Below are 16,257 nucleotides of genomic sequence, written 5' to 3' on the forward strand. Positions count from 1 at the left end.
CACTCGGTGGTGGATGTTTTCAAAGAAAAGGTAGGAACCAAAGTGGGGGTTTATTTATGCCTAAACACCAACTGAACTTTGAACAAAAAAAATAAAAACAAAGATGTTCAAACATCATGACTAACCCGGACTTTATTGAATCATAATCACTGGTAAGACAACCTACTTACAAACCCAACTGAAATGGTAGCCTTATATAATGTGGCTTGGACCATACCAAGTGATGGGTCAATTATAAACAAAATCTACAATTCAATATTTCATAAATAGCAAATGTATAAATTAGTTGTAGCAAAAACATGTAAAGCCTCAGTTCAGTACATAAATGGAGGCAATATAGAATATTGTTACATTGGGCAACACTCATAATTAGAATTTCGTCTTCGCGTCTAGACATCCGGGTTATTTGTCCCTTTTCACTTGCTGTATCAGTGATGTGGCTCAGAAAGTAGCTAATCTTCCACGTCACAGGGAAGTGGGGAACGGACAGCTCGAGAAGATCTCTGAGCAATTTACAGATGCCCAAGTAAATAACAGACGCGACATTGGAGGCTATTTTGAAATATAGTAAACGTGCAGTAAGGTAGCTAAGTGCTTATTTCTCTATCGTGACCAAGGGCGGAAGGATTGGTTTGGGTAATTGTATTCCAAATATGTTTTGGTATCCATCCACCATTTGCAAGCTAACGCAAGCTGTCATGGACGACAAGCGTTTGAGCTTGCTCTATTTGCAATATCAAAACGTCTGACTAGGCTCTGTGAAGTGATACTGGCATATTGCATTTGTTTTTTTTGTGAATGTCACTGATTGAGCTGCATAATTCGTTAGGCCATTGACTTGTCAATAACTAGCATACTAGCTAACTAACAGCCGGGGCGGCCTGTGTAAATGAATAACATTAACTAGCTACTAAAAAATAACTAGCTACTATAGTACAAGCTAGCTGACTGACTTGACTACGTGGATGTGTCGACTAGCTACCACATATTTCTTAGCTACAGCAGTGCAGTATTAGAAAGCACGAATCGTGTTCAATAACTTATGTGTAATAGCAGCTATGTTTACATTTGTTGGATTATGCATTAACATTACTTGATGGGTACTTCATAGGAATTATCTTAACAGTTTTGTTGATTGGGGTGCTGCAAGAGGAAAGACGATCCATCCGGCAAAATGACAGCCGCAGAGAATGTTTGTTACACTTTGATCAATGTTCCAAATGACTCCGAACCTCCATCGGAAGTCAGTCTCAAAGCAGACTTGGGTAAGTATCCTCTGTTGGCCCTATCTGCATTGGTAATAGGCACCTAACCGCCCCTAAACTATCAGTGTGACTGATCTGTGATTAGTGTGACTTTAAGAGTAATACAATGTTATTTTTTCCTGATATCAGAAAAAGGAGAGATCAAGGCAAAGACAGAGGCCCTGAAGAAGGTAATCATCATGATACTGAATGGAGAGAAGCTGCCAGGCCTACTGATGACCATCATCCGATTTGTCCTCCCACTTCAAGACCACACCATTAAAAAGCTTCTGCTAGTCTTCTGGGAGATTGTCCCCAAAACGACTCCAGATGGCAAGCTGCTTCAGGAGATGATCCTTGTCTGTGACGCCTACAGAAAGGTATGGTAGCATACTACACAAGTGTACTGTCACTGTATGTCTGAATGTTAGATACATTATATAATTAGCACAAGAAAGTATGGCGTGTGACTATTACATTTAATGCCTCTTATTCAAGGGTATGTTTGTCTGTTTCAGGACTTGCAGCACCCCAACGAGTTTATCCGTGGATCCACCCTGCGCTTTCTGTGCAAGTTGAAGGAGTCTGAGCTGCTGGAGCCCCTCATGCCCGCCATCCGCGCCTGCCTGGAGCACCGCCACAGCTACGTTCGCCGCAATGCTGTACTGGCCATCTACACCATCTACAGGTACACTTACTGTCGTGATACAATATGGAAGTCCCGTATGACTGTTTATGACCCTTAATGGAGAACATGGCATTTACTTGAGCAATTTTATTTCCGTCTCAGGAACTTTGAAAATCTTATCCCAGATGCCCCTGAGTTGATCCATGATTTCCTTGTGAATGAAAAAGATGCCAGCTGCAAGAGAAATGCTTTCATGATGCTCATTCACGCAGACCAGGTCAATTGCATCTTCACTTTTTTTATTAGAGACCGCTCACCAACATTTTTCTGTGTCTGGGACTAACACTGGTAATTTCCACTGTGCAGGACAGAGCTCTGGATTACCTCAGCACCTGCATTGATCAAGTGCATACATTTGGAGATATTCTCCAGTTGGTCATTGTGGAGCTGATTTACAAGGTGAGTCCTTCAGACATTTTCCCACTAGAAACCTCCAGATATCTCTCTTGAGAAATATGTAAAGAATCCATGGGACGGCGCACAATAGGCCCAACCCGTCGTTTGGGTTAGGGGAGGGTTTGGCCGGCAGGGATGTCCTTGTCTCATCGCGCACTAGCGACTCCTGTGGCGGGCCGGGCGCAGTACACGCTGACACGGTTGCCAGGTGTACGGTGTTTCCTCTGACACATTGGTGCGGCTGGCTTCCGGGTTAAGTGGGCATTGTGTCAAGAAGCACTGAGGCTTGGTTGGGCTGTGTTTCGGAGGACGCACGACTCTAGACCTTCGCCTCTCCCGAGTCCGTAATGGGAGTTGCAGCGATGAGACAAGACTAACTACCAATTGGATACCACGAAAAAGGGGTAAAAAAACAAAAAACAAAGCTTCAATTGAAAATGATATCCACGTAAGTACTGCCATTTTTTATTTGCCATGTCTCTTGTTTCCTCAATGTTTAGGTGTGCCACGCTAACCCGTCGGAGCGTGCCCGCTTCATCCGCTGCATCTACAACCTGTTGCAGTCCTCCAGCCCAGCCGTCAAGTACGAGGCAGCTGGCACTCTTGTCACGCTGTCCAGTGCACCCACTGCCATCAAGGTACCCCTTCTCACTTATCTACATCACGGAACTGCTGTTGATTTTAGTCTGGCATTGTGTGTCTTTCAATGGCAATTGTGTGTTTGTTCTAGGCTGCTGCCCAGTGCTACATTGACCTGATTATCAAGGAGAGTGACAACAACGTGAAGCTGATCGTCCTGGATCGTCTGATAGAGCTGAAGGAGCATCCCACTCATGAACGTGTTCTCCAGGTACTCCGACTTCACTTTCATTAATGTTGCTCCTGGTGAACAGACCCCATGTTAGGTACCAGTAAGTCTTTGAAGTGTAATAATAACCTGGTTAACGTGTCTGTTCTCTGTCCACCCAGGACCTGGTGATGGACATTCTGCGTGTTTTGAGCACGCCTGACCTCGAGGTCCGGAAGAAGACCCTGCAGCTGGCCTTGGACCTAGTCTCATCTCGGAACGTAGAGGAGGTGGGGGTGTCATCCTCAGGACTATTTTCTCCTGTCTCTGTGGCCTCGCCTGTCTATTTTGTAAAAGGATGATTATTCTAACTAAGGTGTTCATGTGTTTGTGTTCCAGTTGGTGATAGTTCTGAAGAAGGAGGTGATTAAGACCAACAACGTGACGGAGCATGAGGACACTGATAAATTCAGGCAGCTGCTGGTGCGCACCCTCCACTCATGCAGTGTACGCTTCCCTGACATGGCGGCCAATGTCATTCCTGTGGTGAGTCTACCTATCTACCCTGTTCTCACACACACCCTGAAATCAAACACAGCTAGGGTCATTCTGTCCTCTGTGATGTAATCTAAATGACATACGTGTGTCACTCAGCTGATGGAGTTCCTGAGTGACACTAACGAGGCAGCGGCGGCTGATGTGCTGGAGTTTGTGAGGGAGGCCATTCAGAGGTTCGACAACCTGAGGCCCCTCATCATCGAGAAGATGCTGGAAGTCTTCCATGCCATCAGGACTGTCAAGTAAGACCAAGACTGACAAGCTTGCATATGAATAGACAATCACAGGATGCTTTTGGAGAATTACTGTTTTTTTTTATGCAGACATCCAATCTTTTAAACTGTGTTAGGATCTACAGAGGAGCGCTTTGGATCCTGGGAGAATACTGCAGCACTAAAGAGGACATTCAGAGTGTGATGACAGAAGTGCGCAGGTCGCTTGGAGAGGTATGTATGTGTGCTTATGGATTATTCACTCACTTTCAGCGCTCAATACCAGAGTGATACTTGATGCCAGTGGCTCATGTCTGTCCCTTTTTCAGATCCCCATAGTAGAGAACGAGATCAAGAAAGAGGCTGGGGAGGGGAAGCCGGAAGAAGAGGTGAGCGCAGCGCCAGCAGCCAAACTGGTGACAGAGATGGGCACCTACGTCACACAGAGTGCCCTCAGCTCCTCCCGACCCTCAAAGAAGGAAGAGGACAGGTAAAATAAATCACCTTTTGTGTCTAAAATACATCGTTTCTTAGCTTGCAGTGATTGTCTTTCAGAAGTGGATGATATGTCACTAAATGAAACTGTCGTCCCTTTCCCTGTAGGCCTCCTCTCAGGGGCTTCTTGATGGACGGAGACTTCTATGTGGCGGCCTCTTTAGCCACAACCCTGACCAAAGTGGCCCTACGATATGTCACCATAGTTCAAGACAAAAAGAGACAGAATGTAAGTATAGAACCTCTTATCTTCTGAAACGGTTGTGATTTAGGTGTCCATGTTCACTGTCCATTGAAAGTCATGAAGTGATTCTAATGCTCTCTATCACCGTCTCCCCTTCAGTCCTTTGTGGCTGAGTCTATGCTGATCATGGCCACCATCCTCCACTTGGGCAAGTCCTCTCTGCCCAAGAAGCCCATCACAGACGACGATGTGGACCGCATCTCGCTGTGTCTCAAGGTGCTGTCCGAGTGTTCGCCCCTCATGAACGACATCTTTAACAAGGAGTGCCGCAAGTCCCTGTCTCACATGCTCACTGTCAGGCTGGAGGAGGAGAAGCTATCTCAGAAGGTAAGGAGGAGCGCTGGCTGCTAGATTACTAGGCCATAGCTTCCAGTCCACTCTTCTCACTAAACCACTGCCTTCTCCCAGTTCAGTCAGCTATACTCTAGTTCTCCCTTCACCTGGCTGCCTATCCATTTGGACACTGCTGGATTGTACTGCTATGTGCTGATGGTGTTCTGTGCTCTTATCCACAGAAAGAGTCAGAGAAGCGGAACGTACTGGTGCAGGCAGACGACCCCATTTCCTTTATGCAACTGACGGCCAAGAACGAGACGTCCTCCAAGGAGGACCAGTTCCAGCTCAGTTTACTGGCTGCCATGGGAACCACTCTTAAAAAGGAGGCTAACGACCCCATGGCCTCCAAACTCAACAAGGTACACCTACAAGGACCCAGTAGAGACACACACTGTTCTGTTACAGAATTACAAAATTGTGTGCTTGTGAAATCACACGGTCATGTGCCTTTTTGGATAGTAGATGTGTGTGATATACCTCAAATTGCCAGCAGGTGGCTTTGTGTTTCCAATGTGACAGTGAGCCATAGCAACATAGAAATCAGTGGTTTCTAGGTCTGTTCCACAGGAACGACTATGAAAGAGGGAATGAATATAACAACATTTCTAGGTTCAGGCTATGGCATGGATTGTCTCAGGATCCTATTCAGAAATGTACGTTTTCATCTTAGCTATTAGTGCTGTTGAGGTAGTTATTGACAGGTGCTCCGTTGTATAACAACAGGTTGGTGAGGACCATGTCATTCTGAGTGTATGTTGTATTGCAGGTTACCCAGCTGACTGGTTTCTCAGACCCAGTCTATGCTGAGGCCTATGTCCATGTCAACCAGTATGACATTGTGCTGGACGTGCTGGTCGTCAACCAAACCAACGACACCCTTCAGAATTGCACCCTGGAGCTGGCGACATTGGGTGAGGTTCTAGTCTGTAGTTCATATGACTATATGCAGAGTCATACAACCTTACTAAGGGTTGTTTCAGGGCAATTTCTCTTGTTTACCATAGGTGATGTATGTCTAATGCTGATATCAACCTTTCAATCCAACAGGTGACCTCAAGCTGGTTGAGAAGCCTTCTCCTCTCACTCTGGCACCCCATGACTTTGCCAACATCAAGGCTAACGTCAAAGTGGCGTCCACAGAGAATGGCATCATATTTGGCAACATAGGTAAGAGGATCACTTCTAACTTCTGTCAGAGTACTTGTCATGAATAATCTGATGGCCAGCCTCCACTCCATGTGTACGACATCAGTTCTTCTGTCTGTCTCAGTGTATGACATATCAGGAGCTGCCAGCGACAGGAACTGCGTGGTCCTTAGTGACATCCACATTGACATCATGGACTACATCCAGCCAGCCTCGTGCACAGACGCGGAGTTCAGACAGATGTGGGCCGAGTTTGAGTGGGAGAATAAGGTACTACCGCTAGATAAGAGAACTGTCCATATTTGGTTTTGTTTTGTTAGTGTGTTCAGTGGATGATCGTAATAACACTGTTTATTCTAGGTGACTGTGAACACCAACATTGCAGACCTGAACGAGTACCTCCACCACATCCTCAGCTCCACCAACATGAAGTGCCTGACCCCAGAGAAGGTACAGTAGTCGTGGAATATTGCCGTTTGAACTACATCAATAGGACGATGATGATGTGTAGAACAGAATACCTGGCAGATGGGAAGGCTAATGAGTGGAAGGTGTCAGAGCGTCTAACTTTTCTGCTGCTGCTACCTTTTTTACAGTGTTCGGATTTGATTTCAAAATGGCTTTTATAATTATCTTATTGAATCAATCCGTTTGAAAATAAAAGGGCACCCTGCGAGATACAGGCAATATGTACCTATTTATTTTGTTTCAAGTTCTTCATCAATCCACTGATGGATTTAGACAGTTAAGATGAGCTTGACTCTCTCTTGTCATAGCCCTGTCTTCAGCAAACTCAGCACATTTCATACTCATACTACTGGGTCAAATAGATAGTAATGCATGTGATGCTCACTCACACAACCTTGTCTGTCCTTACAACCAGGCACTTTCTGGCTTCTGTGGCTTCATGGCTGCCAACCTGTATGCCCGCTCCATCTTCGGTGAAGACGCGCTGGCCAATGTCAGCATTGAGAAGCCCATCCACCTGGGTCCTGATGCCCCTGTCAACGGACACATCCGCATCCGGGCCAAGAGCCAGGTGAGAAACTCACTCCCCACTCAGATTACATCACAAAATGCACCCTATTCCCTATATAGTGCACTCTTTTTGTAAATAGGTTGCCATTTGGGATGCAGACGTAGTAATGATAGAATAATGCAAACATCGGGGAGGAATTGTTTATTAAAGTTTATACATTGCAAGTGACACTTCCCTTCTCTCTACAGGGTATGGCATTGAGTCTGGGTGACAAGATCAACCTTTCCCAGAAAAAAACATCTGTATAAAGTCAACTGAAAACCAGCAGTCCAACTGAGAACTCCACATCACTGGACAAGATTCATCTGCAAAGAAATGTGCTTTCTGCTAGTCCTCTCTAGTCTCGTCTGTCTCTGGCCATAAAGCGCTACAATATTTTTTTGATGGCCATTTTGATTAAGTATTGTTCTATGTGTGTATGAGAAATGGTTTTACACCTCCTGTGTCAGGACGAAACTCCCTCTTATTGTCCTCCAAGTGATATCCCTGGCCTTTCTTTCATTTTCAATAAACATGACATGTATAACAAAACATACTCCCAACATTTGTCAGACGATGGGCTGTTTGCGTGTTCAGTCGTTCTTTACTCACACTAAAGGAAAAACTTCTGATCCACAATCCCTTAACTACGATGTTGCCAAAAGTTATGACAGTAAAGTGAAATGCAATGTCATAGACTAAATCATGAAATATGGATGCAGTTTGAATTCACATTCCATCCACTACGGCTGTGTTTACATAGGCAGCCCAATTCTTATGTTTGTGTTTGTTCAATGATCTGAATTGGGCTGCCTGTGAATAAGCAGCTTAGATGATCTCATGTCCCATTATTGTCTTTATACTACAGATAATGACTCATCGAAGTGGTTATTGTATCAGATGCATGCAAATTCCTTGAAAGTAAAATTTAGTTAAAGGTTTGTGGGAAAAAGTTATTGCTTCTGTAAATTGCAAGTAATTGCATCAATGAAGTGAAAATGTATGTTTGTGCCAGGTCCCAAATTTCAAGTCATAGAAATGTGGAGTGAACACAATCAACGTGCTGTGTGAGATCAGTCTTTGCCATGTATTGAAATGGTGAAAGATCAGCATCAAATCCAAATCCCTTGTCAATTTCTAATCAGTCACAGTCACATACATTTACATTGCTTTGACTGCCTTTCCCACCTCACCATTATATAAAACTTCTCCAGTTGAATAGACACTCAAAATTTCCCTCGCTTCTTGGAAAGGAAATTACATCACGTTTTGCCTTGTATGGAAAGATTTCGAATGTGAGCACTTCACGCACGTCTTCTGAATGTGATAACCAAATTTCCATTCAATTCTCATATTGATGATGATTGCTTGTAAGAAAAGAGTTTGAAAAACACGATTTTAGGACTATAGTGAAGAGTTCAGACAGTAACAAGCAAAACCCATGATGATCATTAAGTCCTTTTCCTCTCAAGTCCTCATCTCACCCTAAAATCTGCAGACATACAACACTACACAGAATAGTTATCGGAGAGAAATTATGAATGACTCACATTTTTCAGTGATTCACATATTTTTCTTAAACTTCCCTGCTTGTGTGGTATCACAATGACTGAATGGAAAAAAGAGACCCAAACAACGCAGTAAATCAACAAGAGTTCTTCCATTACAAATATCTCTCCCCTTTTTCAACCCAGAACTCCCCTTTAGCCTCACCGTTTTAACTTAGTTGACATAAGGATTTCAGAGCTGTAAATATAACATAGGTACAGAGCCATTAAGTGACCTACTGAAACATACTTAACAAGCCATATTTCCTGAAGAGTGGAGGGACTTGTGCACTGCCCCTGTTGTTCCTCTGCTACCCCACAGGCTGTGTGGACTGTGATTTCAGCAGTTAATTTAAATTCCTCAAATGCCTCTGGCACTACATTGCAGAGTGGGAGTCTGGAATTGGAATTTATTCATTCAGGAGTCTAAAATACAACATCTTGCTGAATAACTCTCCTGGGAGGAGACAGAGGGAAAATGAAGGAAAGTCATATCTACTGTTCAAAGATTTTGCTGAGTTACAGTTCATATAAGGAAATCAGTCAATTGAAATCAATTAATTAGGCCCTAATCTATGGATTTCACATGACTGGGCAGGGACGCAGCAATTGGTGGGCCTGGGGGGGCATAAGCCCACCCACTTAGCCCAGCCAATCAGAATTATTACAGATACTCTTCAGCATCCCCCTCCTCTGACGATCTCTCCGGTTAAAAAGCCGGATGTGGAGGTCCTGGGCTGGTGTCGTGACATGTGGTCTCTACAATTCTCTAAAACGGCATTGAAGGTGTCTTATGGTAGAGGAATAAGCATTACATTCTCTGCCAAAAGCTCAGGTGAACCATTCCTGTAGTCAGCATGGAAATTGCATGCTCCCTCAAAATTTGAGACATCTGTGGCATTGTGTTGTGACAAAACTGCACCTTTTAGAGTGGCCTTTTATTCTCCCCAGGACAAGGTGCACCTGTGTAATGATCATGCTGTTTAATCAGCTTCTTGATATGCCACACCTGTCAGTTGGATGGATTATTTTGACAAATTATAAAATGCTCACTAACAGGGATGTAAACAAATTTGTGCACAACATTTGAGAGAAATCAGCTTTTTGTGCGTATGGACAATTTCTGGGATCTTTTATTTCAGCTCATGAAACATGGGATCAACATCTTGTTGCGTTTATATTTCTGTTTAGTGTAGATATATAAACACATGCACCAGTATTGCATAAAGTATTGCTATACCTTGTCTGGGGGCTATATAACATTTAGGTCCTTCCAGAAGCTCAGATATAGACCCACTTGTGTGCGTCACCAAGATCACTGTGGTCACGCATGCATGCCATTGCTACAGAATAGCAGAACTCAGTCAGCCCTGACAGCCCTAACAAACACACACACACACACACACACACACACACACACACACACACACACACACACACACACACACACACACACACACACACACACACACACACACACACACTTGAAATCAAATCAAGTCACATTTAATTATTCACATACACGTGTTTAACAGATGTTATTGTGAGTGTAGCGAAATGCTTGTGTTTCTAGTTCCAACAGTGCAGCAATATCTAACAAGTAATATCAAACAATTTCACAACATATACCAAATACGCACAAATCTAAGTAAAGGAATGGAATTAAGAACATATAAATATATGGACAAAGTGCCTTGGTGTGAAAGCTCTCACTCTGGGGGCCTTGATATTGGCCAAAGGTTGCTGTGAGGACAGCGCTCCACAGCTGTGGAAAACAGACAGTGTCAAGCTGCAGCATATCTTCCCATTTTTTAAGGTAATAAATGGAAATTTGCAAAAGCCATCCATCCAGGCCAGACTAAACTTGTCTTTCCCACTAACAATGATGTGCTACTTGGAAGATAGGCTTATTGATCATCCAGACCATCAGAGATTAATGATAGCTGCAAGTATGAAATCCATTACAATCACCATCCATCCATGTGTGGGCTGGATGGTGGATACTGTTAATTACATTAACATGGACATTAATACTGCATGACCTCATTGTAGTCTACTGAGGATAGTCTGTGCAAGGCCAAAATTCATGCTTATAAATGTTTTTATTGGCACAGCACATAAAGAAAACAATGGTAAGCCCTACATGAAAGGAACATAGGTCGTAAAGTGAGTATTCTACAATGGTAATATTTAAATACCCCTTTAGTCGATGCTACTCATGAGAAGTAAAGTGCCCCTAGCGACGGACATTTGTATTGGACTAACTGATTACTCCTTTCTGTTTCACATCTTAAAAACGCAGTGGTAAGCAACGCTGTTGAGGGCGTATGGACTCGGTCGGCCGTAGGTCAGTGAGCAGCACTGTTAATTCCTCCAGTCTGGAACGGATTGTAGACGCAGTTATCATTTCAGTCTATTTAGGCTCGCGATTTTCCTTCGTTCAATTTTTCAACTGAAGGCCTTTCACTGAAAAGTGGGTGTCTCCTCACTACTGGTGTTCAGACAGCGGCGAGTGCAGAAGTGTGTCCTCGATGGCAGGGTGGAAGGACGGCTCGGTGCAGGAGAAGTATCGACTGGTTGTGGTTGGAGGTGGTGGTGTCGGAAAGTCAGCCCTAACTATACAATTTATCCAGGTTAGTAAATAGTCGGCCGTTTCTCCAGCCACTTTGCACGGAATGTTTGGGAATCTGGAGGGAGGCTGACTGAGGTGTTGCGAATGGGGATCCCACAAGTGTATGCTGGGGTTTAGTTCATTTTCTTCTCGCAATAGTGGGCTACATTCGCCGAGGCCTGTTTAGCACAGAACATATTCTGGAAAAACACTTGAAATTGTGTTAGATACCATTTTTACTTTAAGCCTATTTGTCAGTACAATGAATGACGCCAATTGGCAACGTAATCTCGCTGGGCTATGGAAAGTAACTGTGGAATAAATAGTCTCACAATTGTGATTTAGGCTGAACTCTGATTTAAAACTGTATAACCTAAGTATTATAACATTCGGCTACCTGTACAATCTGTACAACCGAAATTAAAAAATACTTATTTGCAAAGTTGAGTTGTCAACATCTCTCTTGTTTTGTAGCTATATTTGGGTGGATCGTCCTGCCCGGTGCGGCGCTACATCAGTCTATAATTGTTGGCTACAATATAACACGTCGTTCAGCATTTCTGGGCCTGCTGTACTTGAAAGCATAAATCTGAAACAAAACCCCTATGTAAACTCACATTGAACGTATTTTCCATCATACCCATTAGGTGCAGTATTGACAAATCTATTGCCTACCATTTTTATTCATGTAGACAATGTTCATTATCGGACAATGAATATGCCTATTGAATAGCCTAATAACGGTTTAGCCAACAGACTAACTAACCTTCATTTGGATCCAAAAAATCTAAGTGAATCAGACTATGATATAAAGAAATTCCTACACATCCATAACTGTAAGCATATTAATTACAGAGAATAACCCTACATGTAAGCCTTTCTCTAACATTGATATCATGTGTGAATCTTGATCAATCCCTTGTGTTGCTCAAACAGTTGCAGAGCAATGACAGCTGCTGCTAAAGACAGTTGTTGTTCAAGCCAGTGGCCCAAGCAGCCATTGCCCAGCCACAGTTGTCCTTTATAGCCTTGTCAATGGCATTCCAACACAGTGTGTTGTCCATAGGTACCCACACTTTTAACTCTTTGTCTTTCCCCTTTCACTATCAAAACCTTCATATTCACAGTTAGTTTCTTGGTGAAGCTGCTCATGAAAGTGTAACTGAGAGTGAGTGGACAAGCTTTGGAATCCCTTTTGTGTCTTCTTGAGTCTATAATGCCAGGTACTAATTCCAGGAGACTAGACTGGAGGCGGGCAGCTGCATGTCTAAAGTGACTGAGACAATAGTGGGGCAGTCTGCAGCAAGTGCTGCTTGGCAATTTTGTTGTGATCTGAAGGTCTAATAAGGTTTCAGAAAGCTCATTAAATGTATACCATGGATATTGGTCAGATCAGATTACTGTACCACGGTTCAGCCATTCTGACCCTATTCTTCTTTGGAATGGAACAGTAGGTTAAGTATTGTATAAACACTTCAAAGTCCTTTAGTATTTTTAGCAAATACTTGTGTTTTGGTCCAAACAAGGAAACATGCACTGTTGACTTGTTCCAGTAGGAATAGGGAACAGCAAACCGCAGTACAAGTTCCGTATTACAGTGTAATGAGACAGTAATGTGATTAATTACCATGTGATATGAAACTAATAATACTGATAGGACAGTAACACCAAGATAATAATAGACTGGTTATTACATTTTGTTTCAGCAACAAGATTGTTGTTTGTTAACAAGATGAGTAGAATATAAGATAGGTAGGAGAAGACTGTATGCAGATCAGCGATCAGCAGTTCACAGATATTTTCTGGATGATTACTTTGTCATGGCAACGGTGCCTTTGGAGCCTTTAGTTGAAATTTGCAGGTCAGTCCGCACTCACTAAAGAACATTCATTTGGGAAATAAGACTCTTTGTTTCTATGCACTTAGCATTTCAGAATATGTCCAATCCAGTCTTGATCAACACTCTTTATTCCTCTTTATAATAACCATACCACAACTGTGTTCATTGTGAATAGCGGTATAACATAATAATGTGCAACCATATCTTTTAGATGAGCATCAACCTCTTATTTGTCCCTTGACATGCAAAGGAATTCCCAATATATACAGTATGTCAAATCTGTGAGAAATGAGTGTAGTATTAATGGCCTATATGCTCTGCATGCATAGTTTATAGCAGGGTTCCTCAACTGGTGGCCCGCTTGTTGGACATAAAATACTGTAAAAACACCAGGAAATCAGCTCCAAGTGATTTTAATTTTGGAAATATTTTCCAAAGTATTCTCACACATAATAGAGAGATCTATATGATTGTATACAAATGTAAGCAAGGCTTGAAATATATATATTTTTGGGTCAAATATTATATCTGTTTGGCCTCTTGCGGTCAATTTGCATTCTAAAAATTGTTTCTAACTATGCTCCGGCCCCCTGACCATCCGCTCAAGTAAAAATCGGCCCGCAGCTGAATTTAGTTGATGATCCCTGGTTATAGGCTCTGGATCCTCACCCAGCCCAAGCAATCTGATCCAAGATCTAAACCACAGAACTTGGAGGGTGGGATGGGATGTCACTCACCCATGGCCCAGCCAGAGCCCCGAGCTGAGAGAGAGAGGGCCAGGGGTCTTTCGGACAGTGCTGTGGGAGAACACACATACTTTAGCAGAATGTTACAGCAGGTTAATATCCTGGGCAGTGTGTGTGGGTACTCAGCGACACACTGCCTGGCCCTGCAGCATTTAGGTTTCTTCAGTTTTATTTGTGCACTATTGCAGCTGGCCAAACAAGTGCTTGAGCTTATTAACCAATATCATTCATCTGTTACTGGGTGATTCATAGCCCCTAAAAAGGCAAAGGAAGTTCTATACTTGGCTGAGCACCATTACAGTGTTTTATGCCAACCATTTGGCTGTCACTTTGCTATTCACCTTGTAGACAAGATCTAGTCAAAATTGTAGTTGGTGTGTTGACTGCATTCCTTTGCGTATTTATTTTGTATATGTCTGTGGATGTAAAGAAAAACAAGGAATTTGGTCATGTGTAGAATGTTGACATCATGGAAAGCGCCTACATCCTATTAGAGTTTTCTAGAAGCCGGCTGCCAGGGGGAAAGACTCACAGCTGGCTGTTGAGTCCAGACTTTCCCATCCAGATCTGTGGAGGGGTGGAGGGTCAGTTGGGGTGGGGGACGGAGTGTTGTCTGAGTCATGTTGGGTTAATGACCATGGAACAGCCGGAATCAGCACCTTTGGAAAAGGAAGTCCCTCCACTCCTGTTCATTTTCTATGGACCTCCTAGATTTGTAAAGGACAACATGAGCCGCAGCCTGCCTAACTGGCTGGGCTTGTGGGTGTGATTGTGTGTGGTAGTGTGCACTTGATGGAATTAGATAAGATTTACTGGTGAAAAAAAACCTGACGCCCTTTTTACAGTAAAGGGATTACAGAGATACATTTGAATCTATAGAGAAATGTAAAGCCTCTATCCTATTAAGCATACTGTCTTGGCTCAATTTGAGTGGGATGAACAACAAAAAAACTTTCTTGGCTCAGTAACCATGCTTCCATCCACAGTTTTTATCCGAGTAAAGTCATACCTTATAAGAAAATCACGACAGCTGTGATGGAAACAGGAAGTTTCGGTACAATTTTATAAATGTCCACAGATCAATAGTTCGTTCGACTTGGTGGGATCTTTTTGTGTCGGCAAATTTAATAATGTGAGAAATGGAGGTGAAAACACCTTTATGCGCAAATATGCAGTTTATTAGGCTACAGATGAAAAAAGTTATGAACTTCACAGGGTGGTGAAAGTGCACAATGATCTTGATGCTCCTTTCCAATAAATCTTATTCTGGTGATCGATGCTTGACTGCCATTTTGACAAATACAAACATTCTTGCTCTTATCCATAATAATCTCATCATATAGACTAGCCTCCCTGCACAGTCTACCCACATTGTATCTGTGAGCTGTTGGATAGAGCGCACATGTCAAGACCAGAGTAGACACATTTTGTATTTAATGCAAGTGTTTTATGTGACAAAACTATGGGTAGAGTTGAAAATGTGATGGAAACATTGAAGTTTAGATTTCTATTCGGCACATGACAACTTAAGCGTGCACTACGTCATCACGCACTGATTTTATCTGAAACAAGTCAATTTGGTGGAAACACACCACTGTATTTTAGAATATTCTCATGAAAATCTGTCGCCAATTGGATGGAAGCCTAGTTACTGTAACTGTTATAGTGTATACTAGACTAGTCACACAATGGCTGAAGTGAGGTTCCTTTTACAGTGCAGGGAGGATGATGTCACCCTTTACAATAACAGAGTGACAGGGCAGGCAGGTCATCATCACTGGGAGTAGTTGAAGTGAAGACACAGCCAAGCCAGTGAGTAGAATGGCAGAGAGGTGACATAACATTGAGTCATCAAAAAAAAAAAATGGAACACAGTGTTATTCAACAGATGGAAAACATGACTCAATGTGGGGTGGTGGGGTTCAAGCCATTTGATCCCATATCTAATGTCACTCATTTGCTTGGCCGATGGTATGAACAACATTTCTGCTATGGTTCCTTTGTGGAAGTTATCATTAGCAACCATGGCACCTGTGGGAGTGAAATGCTATCTTCTCGCCAGACTGGATGACAGAGTAGTAAAGCATGGTGTTGCATGAACACACAGCTGCTAATATTAGTCCTTATCACTGACTCTTTCATTTCTGCTGGAGTTGACTCCCTGCTGTGTGATTCAGTGGGAGAGCACACTATCCAGCCTGATAGAGTCATGAAGGATTAGATACAGACCAGTATGATCAGAGGTTAAAGACACCTAAACAGTGAGTACTTAAGTGCTCTCTTTTTTGCTCTCTCTACCCCCTCTCTCTCATCTCTCTCTCTGTCTCATTCTGAGCATGGTTTTGATTACTGAGATGAGGTCATTTAGGAGAAATGCTGCTGCTCTGGG

General features: G+C 42.9%; 2 protein-coding genes across 6 annotated transcripts in view; both read left to right on the forward strand.

Annotated features, from left to right (window-relative positions):
• The first annotated feature begins 442 nt into the window (after positions 1 to 442).
• LOC120049249 (coatomer subunit beta-like) lies at positions 443 to 7,687 on the forward strand. Of its 5 annotated transcripts, none has more exons than XM_038995520.1 (22): positions 443 to 526; positions 1,112 to 1,265; positions 1,395 to 1,624; positions 1,763 to 1,932; positions 2,035 to 2,149; positions 2,239 to 2,331; positions 2,829 to 2,966; positions 3,059 to 3,178; positions 3,298 to 3,405; positions 3,515 to 3,661; positions 3,770 to 3,915; positions 4,023 to 4,119; positions 4,215 to 4,375; positions 4,489 to 4,609; positions 4,724 to 4,951; positions 5,140 to 5,319; positions 5,727 to 5,871; positions 6,008 to 6,127; positions 6,231 to 6,376; positions 6,467 to 6,556; positions 6,990 to 7,145; positions 7,334 to 7,687. In XM_038995520.1, the coding sequence occupies exons 2-22, from the start codon at positions 1,175 to 1,177 to the stop codon at positions 7,391 to 7,393; spliced, it is 2,862 nt and encodes a 953-aa protein (XP_038851448.1). In that variant the 5' UTR covers positions 443 to 526; positions 1,112 to 1,174; the 3' UTR covers positions 7,394 to 7,687. The 5 variants fall into 5 exon arrangements, with proteins under 5 accessions (XP_038851448.1, XP_038851426.1, XP_038851415.1 ...); XM_038995498.1 differs by having other exon boundaries at positions 454 to 583; XM_038995487.1 differs by having other exon boundaries at positions 455 to 636.
• A 3,275-nt stretch (positions 7,688 to 10,962) lies between these two features.
• Positions 10,963 to 16,257, forward strand: part of LOC120049278 (ras-related protein R-Ras2) — a 38,608-nt gene continuing 33,313 nt past the window's right edge. The window contains exon 1 of the mRNA XM_038995529.1: positions 10,963 to 11,304. Within this exon, the coding sequence (XP_038851457.1) occupies positions 11,203 to 11,304 (102 nt within the window). The 5' untranslated portion in view covers positions 10,963 to 11,202. The remainder of the gene's footprint in view (positions 11,305 to 16,257) is intronic.

This window comes from Salvelinus namaycush, chromosome 1 (genome assembly GCF_016432855.1).
Source record: "Salvelinus namaycush isolate Seneca chromosome 1, SaNama_1.0, whole genome shotgun sequence".
NCBI classification, from domain to species: Eukaryota; Metazoa; Chordata; class Actinopteri; order Salmoniformes; family Salmonidae; genus Salvelinus; species Salvelinus namaycush.